The sequence below is a fragment of the Neophocaena asiaeorientalis genome, unplaced genomic scaffold (assembly GCF_003031525.2).
Source record: "Neophocaena asiaeorientalis asiaeorientalis breed wild unplaced genomic scaffold, Neophocaena_asiaeorientalis_V1.1 scaffold91, whole genome shotgun sequence".
Lineage (NCBI taxonomy): Eukaryota > Metazoa > Chordata > Mammalia > Artiodactyla > Phocoenidae > Neophocaena > Neophocaena asiaeorientalis.
In genome coordinates this window covers 6,940,063-6,954,556 of record NW_020173198.1, presented here as the reverse complement: position 1 = coordinate 6,954,556, position 14,494 = coordinate 6,940,063, and the positions used below count along the sequence as shown (strand labels likewise).

General features: G+C 51.5%; 1 protein-coding gene across 4 annotated transcripts in view; it reads left to right on the top strand.

The window, feature by feature from the left end:
• POLR3E (RNA polymerase III subunit E) overlaps positions 1–13,811 on the top strand; it is a 31,536-nt gene extending 17,725 nt beyond the window's left edge. For all 4 annotated transcript variants that reach the window (XM_024744517.1, XM_024744519.1, XM_024744520.1 and 1 more), the window contains 10 exons: positions 32–123; positions 1,099–1,219; positions 3,771–3,852; positions 5,149–5,208; positions 5,301–5,458; positions 5,983–6,044; positions 6,630–7,153; positions 9,430–9,507; positions 11,976–12,101; positions 13,012–13,811. In XM_024744517.1, the coding sequence (XP_024600285.1) occupies positions 32–123; positions 1,099–1,219; positions 3,771–3,852; positions 5,149–5,208; positions 5,301–5,458; positions 5,983–6,044; positions 6,630–7,153; positions 9,430–9,507; positions 11,976–12,101; positions 13,012–13,068 (1,360 nt within the window). In that variant the 3' untranslated portion in view covers positions 13,069–13,811. The remainder of the gene's footprint in view (positions 1–31; positions 124–1,098; positions 1,220–3,770; positions 3,853–5,148; positions 5,209–5,300; positions 5,459–5,982; positions 6,045–6,629; positions 7,154–9,429; positions 9,508–11,975; positions 12,102–13,011) is intronic.
• Positions 13,812–14,494: the final 683 nt, after the last annotated feature.

Here is a 14,494-nt window from a genome sequence, read left to right as displayed (position 1 = left end):
CCCCCTAACCCTTTGCGTTTGTTTTCAACAGAGACAAACCCGTGGCCCCCAGCAATGTCCTGTCCATGGCTCAGCTGCGCACCCTGCCCCTAGCTGATCAGATCAAGATCCTGATGAAGAATGGTGGGTGGGCAGCCCTTCCCTGCCTTCTGGCGGGCCCCAGCCCTGCCACCTCCGGGGGAAGTGGAGTTAGGAAAGAGTTAAGGACTAAGGGGCGAGACCAGAGGCCCCACTACCCAGAGCCCGCCCAGCTTTACAGCTCTGACCTTGTCTGGAAGGCGCGCTAGAGCTGGTGGCAGGCTACCTCAGATGGGCTGCGGGTCCCTGCCACCTTTGTCACTCACCTGCTGTGTGAGCCTGGGCAGGCCACTGGCCTTCCTGAGCCTTAGATTGTTTATCTATAAAAAGGAACTAAGGTAGCTCATGGGGCTGAGGTGAGGCCTCAGAGGTGAGGCCTCTAAAGGGACTGTACAGAGCCTTGCATGTGAATGTGAGCTACGTTCATTTTCACAACGAAGTGCATTCCCTTGCATTACTTTGTGGTGTCCTCGCCAGGCTCTGCACCGTGGGGATGCTGAAGGCCAGAACCTTTAGAGTGGACGTGAGCCTTGAACCTCAGAGCGGAGTCCCAGGCCCTGGGCTCTTCTGAGATGCCAGCACCAGGGGCTCTGGGGTCTGAGTGGAGAGGGGCGCTCCCGGGGGGAGCCAGGCCACTGGCCTTGCTGCAGAAGACACGGGGCCTCCCCAGGCCCTGCCCCTTCTCACTTGGGCTAGGGGCTCGTGTGGGGGAGAGCAGAGCACAGTGATGAAGTGCATGAACTTTGGACCCAGATGGCCTGGGTTCAAGTCCTGGCTGTGCCACTTACTAGCCAAGTGATCATGGGTGAATTTTGAAACCTTCCTGGGCTGAGTCTTCCTCATGAGGCACGCCTCCGTCTTCCAGTGGGTGTTTCCTCCAGGGCTCAGTGAGAGGCGGGTGCCTGCCCAGAGTAAGCAGCCAGTGAATGCCAGCTGTTACTGTTAGCACTGTCATGCTGGGATTTTTATATGAGCCCAGGCCCCTCTTGCCTTGTCTGATGTCTCCTTTGCCCTCCTCAGTGAAGGTCATGCCTTTTGCCAACTTGATGAGCCTCCTGGGCCCCTCCATCGACTCTGTGGCTGTTCTGCGTGGCATCCAGAAGGTGGCGATGTTAGTCCAAGGAAACTGGGTGGTGAAGAGGTAAGTTCATTTTAGTCCCTTAGTTGGGAGCGCTTAACCCATTTAAATTGAATGTTAAGTACTGATGTTTTGGGTTTAAGTCTACCTTAGTGCTTTTTATTTGTCCAGCTTACATTGCATTTTATATTCACTTTTACTTTCTTTTCTTGTTATTCCGTTTCCCCCACTAACTTGGAAGTTATCCTTTCCTGACTTAGTGATTACCCTGCAGATTTCACAGTTTAATATTAGTTGCCGCTTTTTACCCTCATCCATGACGATTCAACGACCTTTAGAATATTTTATATTTATCTTCCTCTCAACTCATGTGTCATTGTATTTATATATTTTAATTCTGTTTTAAACCCCATAAGACATTTTACTGTCCAGTCAATATTTTTGAGATCTGCTGACGTATTTGCCTTTTTATTTTGCTCATCATTCCTTCCTGCATCTCTGAGTTCCTAACTGTGATAATTTCCTTCTGCTAAAGTGAAGGTCTTCAGGTGATGAATTTCTTTGGTTTTTTTAAATCTGGAAATGTCGATTTCACCTTTGTTCTTGAAGGATACTTTTGTTTGTTTTTGACTTTATTGAAGTATGGCTGATATACAATATTGTGTTAAGGGTATTTTTTACTGAGTATAGAATCCTAGGTTGATTATTTTCTTTCCACACACTGGTGTAATTTCATTGCAGTTTGACTTCCATTGTTTTTGTTGTCTGTCTAATACATGTTCCTTCGTTTCCCTCTGGCTGCATTTAAGCTTTTCTCTTGCTTTGGCTTCCCAGGGCTCATTAAGATGGGCCTAAGTGGGAATTTCTTTTTCTGTATCCTGTCGGGGTTCATAGATCCTGGATCTGTGGCTTGCTGTCCTTCAGTAGTTTCTCTCCTCCTGTGATTCCTCCTCTAGACCCTGCCTCCTCCCTAGACTGTCAGGGGTAGGGACTGTCTGTTTTGACTCTCCCTTTATCCCTGGTACTCAGTATAATGCCTGGCAAATGGTAGACCCTTGGTAAGTACGGTGTGGCTATGTTTTACGCACACTTGAATTATATTACTTCTAAATTGTATAATATAAAATGCTTGAATACTCACTTTTTAGAAAGTGTGATGTAAAGTGAACAATCTGTCAAAATGTAAATTGTTCCAAATTTTTAAAAAAGTTATTCATTGCAAAAAGTCCATCATTTCACAGTTGGTTGGCCAGGTAAACTGCAAAGTCATGTCACTGCCACGTGGTGATGGCCTTTCCCTGGGAAACGATGCCCAACATGCCTTGTGGGTCCTTGCAGCTATTGTCTTATGTGACACAAGTGTTTAATTATGAGGACCTTCGTGATGGCACATCACTTGTTAAATGGGATGCTTATGTGTATTTATGCTGTGGATGGGTGAAATCCAGGAGGGACCATCCCATTAGCCCCCTGAGGATGCTCGCCCAGAGGAGGCACGGAGATTTGCCAAATGTCTGGCAGCCGGGCAGCCACAGAGCTGGGGTTTGAGCTCCCCCAGCACCGCACATGCCCTGGTGCTGCTGCCGCATTCAGCTTATGGTCTGCCTGTCCCTGTGACTTGAAGGTAGGCCCTCCTGGGCCCTGTGTGTTCTGCCACACCTGTGGGTAGTGGTCCTTCCATGCCCTGTCCCTCTGTGTTCCTGTGAGGAGGTGATACAGGATGCTCCCATCTGTTGAGTAAATGTGTCTGGACGGCTTGTTCTATGCCCTGCACTGTGCTCTCATTCAATGCTGTCCCTGTCCTCAGGAAAGTGTGCCGGGGGGATGGGTAGGGCAGGCACCGTTACAGCCCAGTGCACGGACCACACTGTGTACTTAGTGGGTACCTCCCCTCCGTGTGGCAGAGATGGGGCCAAGGCCCTGTCCCGTAGAGCTTTACAGGAAGGGTGGACACAGAGCTCAACCTTGAAGGAAAGTAGTAGTTGGCTGCCAGGTGGGATTGAGGAGGCGAGTGGGGCGGGGAGAGCAAAGGTGCCCCGGGCACGGATGGCCGGGGACGTGTGTGTTTTCCTGGGCAACAGGGTCTGCGTCTGGACTTGGGGTCAGGAGACGCTTTTAAGCCTTGGTGCCTGCTCATTTGCCCTTGAAGGTCCCTGAGCCTTGAGTGCTGGTCCCATTCTCTCCAAAGGCTTCAGCCTCACCTGTGCTTGGGGTCTGTCTGGATCCCAGTCCCTGACCCCTCCTGCCTCAGCTCACACTGCTCCCCCCTTCCCTTTCAGCCAGTGGTAAGGCCTTGTGCTTTACAGGTGGGACTTGCTGTCTGCCAGAGTCCTGGGCTCACCTTGTCTGTCTCTGAGCCCCTGGCCCCTCCAACTATGTCAGGGGCCTTGGGGCTGGGCCAGTGTGTGAGGGGGGCGTTGGGAAAGGAGTAGGAGGAAGAACTCTTGGAGCCAGGCTCCCAGGGAAAAGGGGAGGGTCTGAGGGGAGCGGTTGGGGCCCAGGCCGGCCCTCGCCCGTGTTGTAAAGAGGCCTGAGCTTCCACTCGGAGCCTGAGGGAGTGGGGGGCAGAGGGGCTGAGGACAGGGACTGACCTGCCACCCTGTCTCATTGGCAGTGACATCCTGTACCCCAAGGACTCTTCTAGCCCTCACAGCGGCGTGCCTGCTGAGGTGCTCTGCAGGGGCCGAGACTTTGTTGTAAGTGCCCTGGCTCTCTGGCCTTCCGGGTTGGGGCGTTATGGGCGGGGGACTGGGCAAGCACAGAGTGTCCCGGACCTTCGTCCAGACAGCGGGCAAAGAGCAGGTATGTGTGGCCAGGGTGGGGCTGGGGGGAGTGGAGGACTCTGGACTCTGTGCCTTTCTTCTCCTTCCTCTCAGACCCTGGAGTCTTCAGCTTCATAAGAACCTTTGAGTTCCTAGCCTGGAGGTTGCACACTGGAGTCCCATAGGTAGATTCTGGCCAAGGAGCCGTTTGACCTGAGTGGTGTTTTTAAAATGTTGACTTAGTTGTCTATTTTTACAAATCACAGTCATGATTCAAACTAGATTTCTGTCTTGTCATGAATAATTGGACAGTCTGGTACCACTGGACCCGCACCCCCAAACAGCACCCTCTTTGAGTGGGGCTCACGCTCCCCAGTTCACAGCCGCTTTCCTCGTGCGTGTTTCCTGCACTGTTGCTGTGGGCTTTTTGCAGCTCCTGAGCTGGCTCATGCCTCCACTCCGTCACCCTATCTGCCCCCCCCAGCCCCTATCCAGAGCTTAAGTCCCAGCCAAGGCATCCCTCCCAAATGCCTGAACCCTGAGCTGCTGGGACCTGTGCTGCGAGGCACCCTTGACCTTGGCAGTGTGCTTTGAGTTTGCTGCAGTCTGTCTCCTTGGAGCTGTCCGTGGTGACCTTGGTGAGCTCATGCACAGACCTAATCACACCAGGCAGCCCTTAAGCTGTTTCAGAGAGGGCCTCCGTTTTTTCTTTTCCCAGCTGGGTGTCCCAGCTCCTGTGGGTACTTAGCGTCTAGATGCCTGTGTGGTTTATTTTCGTCTCTGGGGGTCAGGGTGCAGTGGCATCGACTCCCAGGCTCGCCTTCCACATGTGTGCCACTGACCCTCAGCTGCCTGTCAGCCCTCCTCTGTTCGCGCAGACAGCGTCACGTCTGGGGGTCTGGGAGAGGGTCTAGTCAAATCTGAGTTGTTGTAGGTGACATACGGGCAAGGTATCCCCCATCCCAGGGAGCTTATGTGGTGTGGAGTGGGTCCAGCTGCCCTCCTGGAAGAGGTGGCCCAGGAGGTCCCTTACAGAGGAGGAGATGGAGGCTCAGAGTTGAAGTGACTGCCCTCAGCCAGGACCCAGGCCCAGTCTGCCTGCCACCCAGGCCGGCTCAGAGCCGCCACTTCGTGCCCGCGTCCCAGGCTCCCAGGACAACAGCAGGGGTTTGGGGGACAATCCTAGTAGGATCCCTGCCTCCTGGAAACAAGCTTCTTTTTCTCCCTTAGATGTGGAAGTTCACGCAGAACCGGTGGGTGGTAAGGAAAGAGGTGGCAGCGGTGACTAAAGTAAGTGAAGTTCTTCTTGATCCGAGAGGCCCAGCCCCACTACTGGAGGAATGGGGGCTGGGCGTGCCTCACCTTTGCCCCCCTCTCCCCAGCTCTGCGCGGAAGACGTGAAGGACTTTCTAGAGCACATGGCCGTAGTGAGGATCAACAAGGGCTGGGAGTTCATACTGCCGTATGACGGGGAGTTCATCAAGAAACATCCAGATGTGGTCCAGCGGCAGCACATGCTGTGGACGGGCATCCAGGCCAAGTAAGAGCTTGCTGGGCGGGATGAGGGGCAGCCAGGCAGAGGAACAGCAGGTTGTCCCCAGCCACCTGCTTCCAGTGGGGAGCACAGCCTGGCTGCATCTGGGGCGGGAATGCAAATTTGGGGCTGTGTGCGCCCCTCCCCCACTCAGGTGGACTTGGCTGCTCGGTCCCAGAATCCCCCCGGCAGAGACCTGGCACAGACAAGCCTGCTGATCCGAGCTGACTTGAACTGACCCGCGTCTGTTCTGAGGGGTTGGGAAGGAGGGGGAAGCACTCAGCAGCAGGAGCGGGGGCTTGTGTGGCCCCAGGCAGGCTGGCGGGAGAGCAGCTGGGGAAGGGAGGGCGGGCCGGTGCTCCCCACCCCCGCTGTGGGTTTCCGAGCCGCGGGGAGAGACCATGGAAGCTCCAGGCGTGCAGCGTCTTCATGGACTAGGATGTCCAGGGCTTAAGGGGGTGTTTCTGCTGGGAGGCAGGTGACGTGAGGGGACACGGTGTAAAGTTAAGAGGGTTCACTCTTCTTTTCAGATTAGAAAAAGTTTATAATCTTGTGAAGGAAACCATGCCAAAGAAGCCGGATGGACAATCAGGTGTGGAGGGATGTCGGCTGGGTGGGCCCCTAACCCTGACACTGTCTCCAGAAGGGCTACTTTTCTGGAACTTGTCAGGGCTCAGCCTGTGGGGGGAAATGAGGGGGCGTGGCTCATTGTTGGCTGCTCTTCTGTGCCCTCTTCCCTCAGCTGGAGGCTTGTCCAGTGGCAGAGCCTTGGCCTCAGGGACTGAGGCTTCTGGGTTCCAGGGCTGTGTCTGGGTTCCAGGCCTCTGAGATTTCTTGCCCTCTTGGGTTGGCAGGGATGCTGGTGGCAGGGACTCAGCAGTAACCCACCCTGGCTTGGGTCTCTGAATGTGGGAATCTGCTTTTCCTGGTTCTGTTTCTTCCCTCATTGTTGGGGTAGCCACATTCCTTCTGGGTAAGGTGGGGGCGAAAGGCAAGCTGGGCCACTTGCTTCTGTGCCAGCTGGCTTGCATTTTCCCTGTCCCCTTCCTCTGGTCAGCGGGGTGTCCCCATCAGGATGGAAGGGAACGTCTGTGGGGCAGAGGGACCGAGGCCCTTCATCTCAGGCCCTTCCCTGCACGGTCCCTACTGTCCTGAGCAGCCCTGTGTCTCTCCGCAGGGCCTGTCGGGCTGGTCTCTGGGGACCAGCGGGTCCAAGTCGCCAAAAGACAGGCCCAGCAGAACCATGCGCTGCTGGAGCGGGAGCTGCAGCGGAGGAAGGAGCAGCTGCGGGCGTCCTCCGTCCTGCCCGCTGTGCGGATCAAGGAGGAGCCCGTGAGTGAGGAGGGGGAGGAAGAGGAAGAGCGGGGGGCAGAGGATGAGCAGCCCATGGACATCTCACCCGGCGGTGGCCTCCACAGCAGGCTGGCCAACGGGCTGCCTGCTGCGCGGGCGGCAGGCGGGGACAGCTTCAACGGGCACCCGCCCTCAGGCTCTGCCGGTACCCCCGTGGCCCGGGAACTGAGGGCCTTCGTGGAGGCCACCTTTCAGAGACAGTTTGTGCTCACGCTGAGCGAACTCAAGCGCCTCTTCAACCTGCACTTGGCCAGCCTGCCCCCCGGCCACATGCTGTTCAGCGGCATCTCGGACCGCATGCTGCAGGACACGGTGCTGGCCGCCGGCTGCAAGCAGATACTGGTGCCTGTAAGTAGCGCCTGCTGGATGGGCAGCACACGCGCCCTCGGAGGGCTCCTGGGTCGGCAGCATCTTTCCTGGCTGAAAGTGGCTGTGGAGAGAACCTGGTGCCAGAGTGGCCTGAGCCCTGCCGGCTTTGGGGAAACAGCTGTTTGTAGGGTGCACGGGGCAGGGGCACTCGGGAGACTGTTGGCCTCGGTGTGAATCTCGGCTCCCACGTGGTGGCCGGGTTTACCTCGCGCCGGTCAGCCTCTCGGCTCTGCACCCTCATCTCAAGTGGGTGAATGTTAGCTTTTGTGTCACGGGGCTTTGGTGAGGGCTGAGTGGGAGCCTGAGGCCGTCACCTGTTGGCTTGGCACACAGCAGGGCCTTCCTTGGTCACGCCGGCTCCCTGTCCCAGGGTCTAGCCCCCTCCTGTGCCGGCACCTCCCTCATTCCTGTCAGCTTTGCCGTTTTTCAAGATGATTTCACTTCTAGTATCATTTGATCTTCTTGCAACGGTAGATGAAGAAACCCAAGTTTCAAAGAAGTAGAATGAACTTGTTTAAAGGTCACATCCCCAGGAAGTGATAGAGCTGGAAGTTGAACCTCTACAGTGGCTCCAAGTCTTAAATCCTTTCTGCTTCAGCTGAGATGAGCTGGCCCTCTCACCAGAGCCCCCATCTGTGCCTGGGCTCCTGCCGGTGGGCCTCCCTGCCCTGGAGGCTGGCTGACTAGCGTGGCTTTGTGGCCTTTCCATTAGCATTTCTGGTACCAAGCCTGCAGGGGCGGGCCACCCCCCCGCCCCCCAGGCTTTTGGGCTTCTCGTCCTGTCATTGGAAGGGGCCCTGGAGGGGTGGAAGTGCAAGAGCAGAGGGACCCTTGGAGACCATCTCCCTGCGCTGAGGGTGAAGCGTGCCAGGCTGTGGTCCCAGGGAGGCTGTGCTCGTCATTCTCTCTCCCAGGCTCGGTCCAGACCTGGCAGCACGTGGGGTGAGGTGGGGCTGTGTCTGCCTCTTAACAAGGGAGCGCTGACGTCTGCAGTCTAAGGTCAGAGGCACCTGCAGCCTTGGGTGATGTGAGGCAAAGGCCCATCCCTGTGTACGTGAGGAGCAGAAACTAGGACAAGAGGCCCTGGGTCCCAGGCTGGCTGGTGTGTCCCGGGGGATCTGGCCCTCGTGGCAAGGAGCCTCCTTGGTGAGCTCTCTACAGAAGGTACTGGGGTTTGGGGGCCCTGCCCTGTTCGGAGCCACCCTTGTCCACGTAGCAAACGGGTCCGGTTATCTGCAGACTCGCCTTTTGCTGACTGACTGAGCGAGGCAAGGGAGGGGCGCCTGCCTGATGTTAGCCAGGCCATCTTGTGCTGTTGGAGTGGATAGAGGGCGAGGGGCATGGAGTGGGCCACCCTCGGGACCCGTGATCCTGTATCATAGTCATGTCCAAGGTGGAATGATCCTAGACCTGTCTGGCCTTGTTTTTCTTTATGTAAGGGAGCTGAGGCCCAGGGAGAGCAAGTACACTCGCAAAGACTTGAGTTTAACTCCTGGTTCTGCCACCTATTAGCTGTGTGACCACAGACATTGAGTGAACTCTCCGAACCGGGCTTTTCTCATGGAGAGTGGAGGCAGCAACACCTCGCTTCCTCTGTGGTAGCAAATGAGACTGTATATTTAGAGCCCCACCTGGGACTTTACATGGTAGGAACTGTTACTATTGCTTGTGTTGCGGTGCCACTCCACCAGGCGCCCCTTCCTCCGTCCCCCTTCTCCAGGAACCAGGAGCCCGGGCCACCCTTTCCTCGGCCCACCTTCGGACGCTGCTGAGCTGCGAGGCATGGGCCGCTTAGGGTCGGGCAGCCCCTCTAACCCGTTCGAGCATGGCCCTTGTGGGAGGGATTGAAAGGAATCCCCAGGATATTCCTAAGGAGTTACAGGGGCGGGAGTGCTTCTCAGGACACGGAGGGTTGATATTTAGGGTGGGAGGACACAGGGTGTTAAAGCAGAGAGGAGAGCTAATGCCAGGCTGATAGGAAAAGAGAAGCAGCCTCCTCCCCGCCTTACCGAGCACGGCCGCGGGCCGCAGGCCGGTGCATCCGGCTCCTGACAGGAGCCTCTCCGCGCGGGGAGTGGCTGGCGAGGAGAAGGACGCAGAGGCAGGTGTGCCAAGGCCCACGGCTGGTGGGAGGCAGGAGCTGGGACTGGAACTCTGTTCCCGGAAATGGGCGGGTGCAGACTGAGGGCCCCGGGGGAGGGAGGGTCCAGGTGGTGAACACGAGATCAGCCAGCTCACACCTGGGCCTTGGTCAGTTTCCCCCACAGACGGCTGCTTCCCCGGATGAGCAGAAGGTGTTCGCCCTCTGGGAGTCTGGAGACATGAGTGACCAGGTGAGGTGACCTTTGCTGCCGTCCTCCCAGGAGCAGGTCGGTGTTCTGCAGAGGGTTAGACCTTCGGGGAGACCCAGAGTGCGGTTGTGTCCACTTCAGATTTTCCAGCCGCTCCCAGTTTTAAATATTCTGGCTCTGTGTCTCTGTACTTCAGACATGCTGGATGTGCCGGTAGTGTGGGCCAAAACCAGTGGTTTCCAAATGCCAGTCTGAACCATCGGCATCAAAATGGCCTTTTAAAAAATACAGAGATTCCCAGGACTGACCTCAGAGATTCAGTTCAGTTCCATAGGAATGGGGTAGGGTCCTAGGTACTTAAGTTTCTGCAAAGCTTTCTAGATGATTCTGATGCCCCGGCAGGCTTGTGAACGTGTGACAGACCACATTTTTCAGGTGGCTGATGGCGGTAGGAATTAAAAGGATTCCTTATCAGATCTCAGGTGCTGGATCAGATCTCAGGTTAGAGAAATTGGTCGTTTTGCCTCTAGTCACACCCAGACAGGAAGGGTCACGGGTGTCCAGTGAACAGAAGATGAATGCAGCCAGCAGCACCTGAGGTCCAGAAGTTTTCCTTAAGTCATGAGCTTGCCTGAGTTTTAAAGATTAAGATTTAATTGCTAAACTCCAATTGATCTGTCCTTTTCCAGGTCCTGTCCCTCGGGGGTGGGGAGAAGGGGAGTGAGCAAAGGCCCCCACTGAGTTCTCTGTCCCCTTTTGCCTCTTGGAAGGGGACTGACAGGCAGGCTGAGAATACCAAAGGGGCAGGGCCTTCTGTGATGGTGCCGTAGATGGAGAGCAAACTGGAACAGTCTCTGTGTGCTTTTGGCCAGAATAGGTGGCATCTGGGTTTCCTACTCCTGAAGTACTCCAATAATTAAAAGGAAAAAAGTATAAGTCCATGTTCTTAAAAATAAGTAAGACTGAAGCTATATGGGAAACCATCTCCTGCCCTGCCTGACCTGATTCCCACTCTTCAGAGGCAGTCACTTTTTAACTACAATATACCACCAAAGGAGTTCCTCCATTTTTTTTTTTTTTTTTTTTTTTTTGGAGTTCCTCCATTTTTAAAAATTATTATATATATGTAAAATGTGTTTATACTGTTCTCTGATGTCTCAACTTGATGTTATCAATGGGCTTCCTGTTGTGGTGGATGAGGATTTAGTTCTCAGCTATGGGAGAATGTAGACAGGTGTGGGATGTGTTATGACAATTTTTTTGTTAAATCATATATCAATGCTTATAGCATCATGACTGGAAATTTGTTCATTGTAGAGCCAAATACCAGTAGTATCTACGATTATATTTTTTTTTTCACTTTTTTCCAGCTTTATTGAAATATAATTGACATTTCTTCTTTATACTACTTCCTATTCTCACTTACATGGTTTTCTGAACACGTAGATACCAAGAGTAGTACCATTCTTGAGTCTGATTCCCCAGATGCCTCTCCAGCAGAACCAGCTCCATGTCTCTTGCTAGCTTGCAATCTTTTGTCTTCCTTCTTGCTTAGTTTTAGCTTCTAAGGGCACAGAGGAGTTGTCTGCGTTCTTCCATGTCTTAAAATGGCTTTCTTTTGTCCTCCGGTTTTATTATTTGTCTGGGACTAGGATTTTGGAGGGCAAATCATTTTCCTCTGAATTTAAAATCATTTTCCACTGTATTCAAGCTTTCAGAGTTGTCGTGCACTGACACTCTGTTCCTTGGTCTTTTCAGTTTGATCCACACCCTTCCCTTAAACCAAACTACGGTTTTCCTCACTCCACATATAGCACATCAGTGCAACTCCAGAGGCACCCTGGTGTGGATTATTACTGTACTGGACAGTTGAGTCATTCTTACGAAGTTCTGTGATAGATTTGTAATTCCTGTACCTGTTTTTCTCTTCCGGAATTCTTAGGTCATATGTTGGAACTAGAGGATCAAATCTTTTTTCTCTCATTTAACACCTTTTGTACTCTGCAGGGGGTGGGGATTTTGACTATCTTCTATCCTCCCTGTTTAGTTTTTCTTTGGGACGTAATGCTTTTCATGGCATCCTGTCTTGTGTGCCAGGACTTTAAGCCACTCACTCCTCATCCTGTTCTGTCTTCACGCAGTTTAGATGGTGGTCGGGGCACGAACCCATGTCCCCTGCATCGGCAGGCGGACTCTCAACCACTGCGCCACCAGGGAAGCCCACCACTCGTTTTTTAATCACGAAAAACTATGTCTGAATCACTCATCCTCTGCCAATGCTTCACTGGGTTTTTGTTCTTGTGGGCATATACCTTTATTTCTTCATTTTATTGGGTCTTAAGAGGTGACAAATTGGCCAAACGTGTTTGTCTTTAACCAGAAGTCCTGAGCAAGGACGTTGATCAAAGACTGCAGCATGGAGTTAGGTCCATAGCCTTTGGGTTTCTTGTTTGGGGATGTTTCTCTTTCAGGTGATTATTTCCCATAATAACATGTTTTTGCTACTAAAGCATCGACAGGTTTTGCTTGAAATTTTTTCCAAAAATTACCGGGTACGCCGGAACATGATCCAGTCTCGGCTGACTCAAGAGTGTGGAGAAGATCTGAGTAAACAGGAGGTGGATAAAGTGCTAAAGGTACATCCATTTTGTGTATAATAATATCTGGAGGCTCCAGGCTTTTGCTGACTGTGAGCTTAAGACCAGGGCGCCCACAGCTGGCTCCTCCCTGTCTTAGATAGAGGCTGACAGTGTGTGGAAAGGGACCTAGTCTCGTGCCTTTCCTACTGCTGTGTTTATAAATCAGGCTTCCTCTGGACTCCTCCCCAGCCGGTCGGGTCTTCAGCAACAGATAATTGGCATCGGTGTGGTTGGTATATGCAAAAGGACTAAATTGAATAAGACGTAAGCTCCATCTTAAAAAAATATAGTCATCCTTTACAGTGCCAGGACCTAGGTTCGAATCCTTGGCCCACTCGTTAGAATCGTGTGCCGCTTTCATGGTTTCTGCCATAGCCACACACTCACTCTCGTGCTACCTGCTTTTAGTAGAACAATTTTTAAATACAATTTAGTTTAAAAAGGAGTATATCATTTGTCTAGTGTATGAAAATACTTAATTCCTGTTAAGCATTACCTATAATGCCTTTATGGATTGACTCTGTGGTACAAATATCATACTTGCAGAAGCATTGGAACACTGAAAGCTGATGACAAATCCCCTATATTCTAGTATTCTTATATTCCAGGTCCATAGATGCTGATGCTATTTGTGAAGCACTTTTGTTCTGGTCAGCTTATTCAGTTCTTGTGTTTTGTGTTCATAGAGCACATTCATTTATAGGCCCTCACTCTTAAGCTAACCCCTGAGGAGAGGAGGGGCTCGAGGCCCACACGTGGAGGAGGCTGGGCGGTGACCATAGTCACCTTTGATCTCCCATTTGTGTTCTCTCCATTAGTCATAAATCAAGTTTTGATATTCTGCACAGAATGTAAGTAGCTCCTTTTCCTGCTAAAGTCTGCCTGTAACATGTTTCTCTATTCATAGGACTGCTGTGTAAGCTATGGTGGCATGTGGTACCTTAAAGGGACAGTACAGTCTTGACAATAGTTGCAAACCACTAACCCAGTAAATTCAAGCCCAAGGAAGGACGGCAGAGCCAGCAGAGGTGGAAGTAGAGTCTCGATTGCTTCAGAAGACTTGGAGCAAGAGGAACTGACCAACTCGTGGCCTGTGGCATTGCACTGTCCAGAGGACAGAGGGGATCATACTCAGCCAGTGGCAGGGTCAGCTTAAGTTAGACCGCTCCCAGAAGAGACCAGCTGGGACCTTCTCTGCAGTACAGTTTGAAATTCCTGATGTCTTTTGTTTATTATTTGGTTTCATTCTCATAATAAAGAGAGTGTATACTGACGTGGGCAGGATGATGAAAATCATGGTTTAATATTTTACTTTCATACTTCATGCCAACAAGGTCTAGGTTATGTTTACAAGAAAACCTCAAGGTTTTTAATATTTTAAATGCCTAGAAGCCAATATTAAGTCTTCAATTATCTATCTGCTAAGACTTCTGCCAATTTCGTTAAACAATCCAAATTGAATTGTTTTACTGTTGGGTTCCTGTGGCCATTTTACCTTTTAAAACAACCTACTTTATGTAGCAGTCTCAACTGTTTACATGAACCATAGCAAAAAATCAGAATCAAATCCATTTATTCTTAATGTTTGCATAAGGATGCAAGCAAAACCAGGTAAGTATGGAACAATGTATAAGTGAGGTCATCACACTTTGATGTAAAGAATTTATATTTTGTGTATTTTTAAAATAAATGCTAACACTAACGTGGCATCATGGTGCTGTTGTCTTCAAATGGTTACAAGAAGGCAATGCTCTCTGTGGTTTCAAAGCCTTGTATGTACACCAGAGGGAAGAGAGCCAGCAGCCCTGCGCGGGAGTGCTGTGCAGTCACGTACGTAATTGTAAAATTTTCTGGTAGACGCATTAAGATAGTAAAAAGAAACTGGTTAAGTTTTAATATATTTGATTTAGCCTAATATAACTAAAACATCAACTTGTAATAAAAAATATTAATATTTTCTTGGTACAAAGTTTTCAAGATCTGGTATCCTATAACACGCACAACTGGACGAGCTACAGTTTAAGTACTTGGCACGTGTGGCTCATAGCGACTACTGGACAGTGCAGCCCTCAGGGGATTATGAAAAAATAAGAGCAAGCCGGATTGGGCTAGATGTGAAATTTTGCTACAGTTAAGACGTTTGCCCTGGTCTGTTTTGGGCAACAGAGCCACTACTATCTGAAGGTTTAGCTGATGGTCTATGTGTACGTACATCCCCACCCCCACCCCCACCAAAAAAAAAAAAAAGGAACATCTATTATTTGGAAATGTAGTTTAGCAGGCTAATTGTATATTATGTTCTTGGTTCTAATTGTTAACATATATGAGTCTGAAAAGAGTAAAAAATCTTCCAACATTTTTCTGGAGTGTGTCCAGCTATCATATAATAC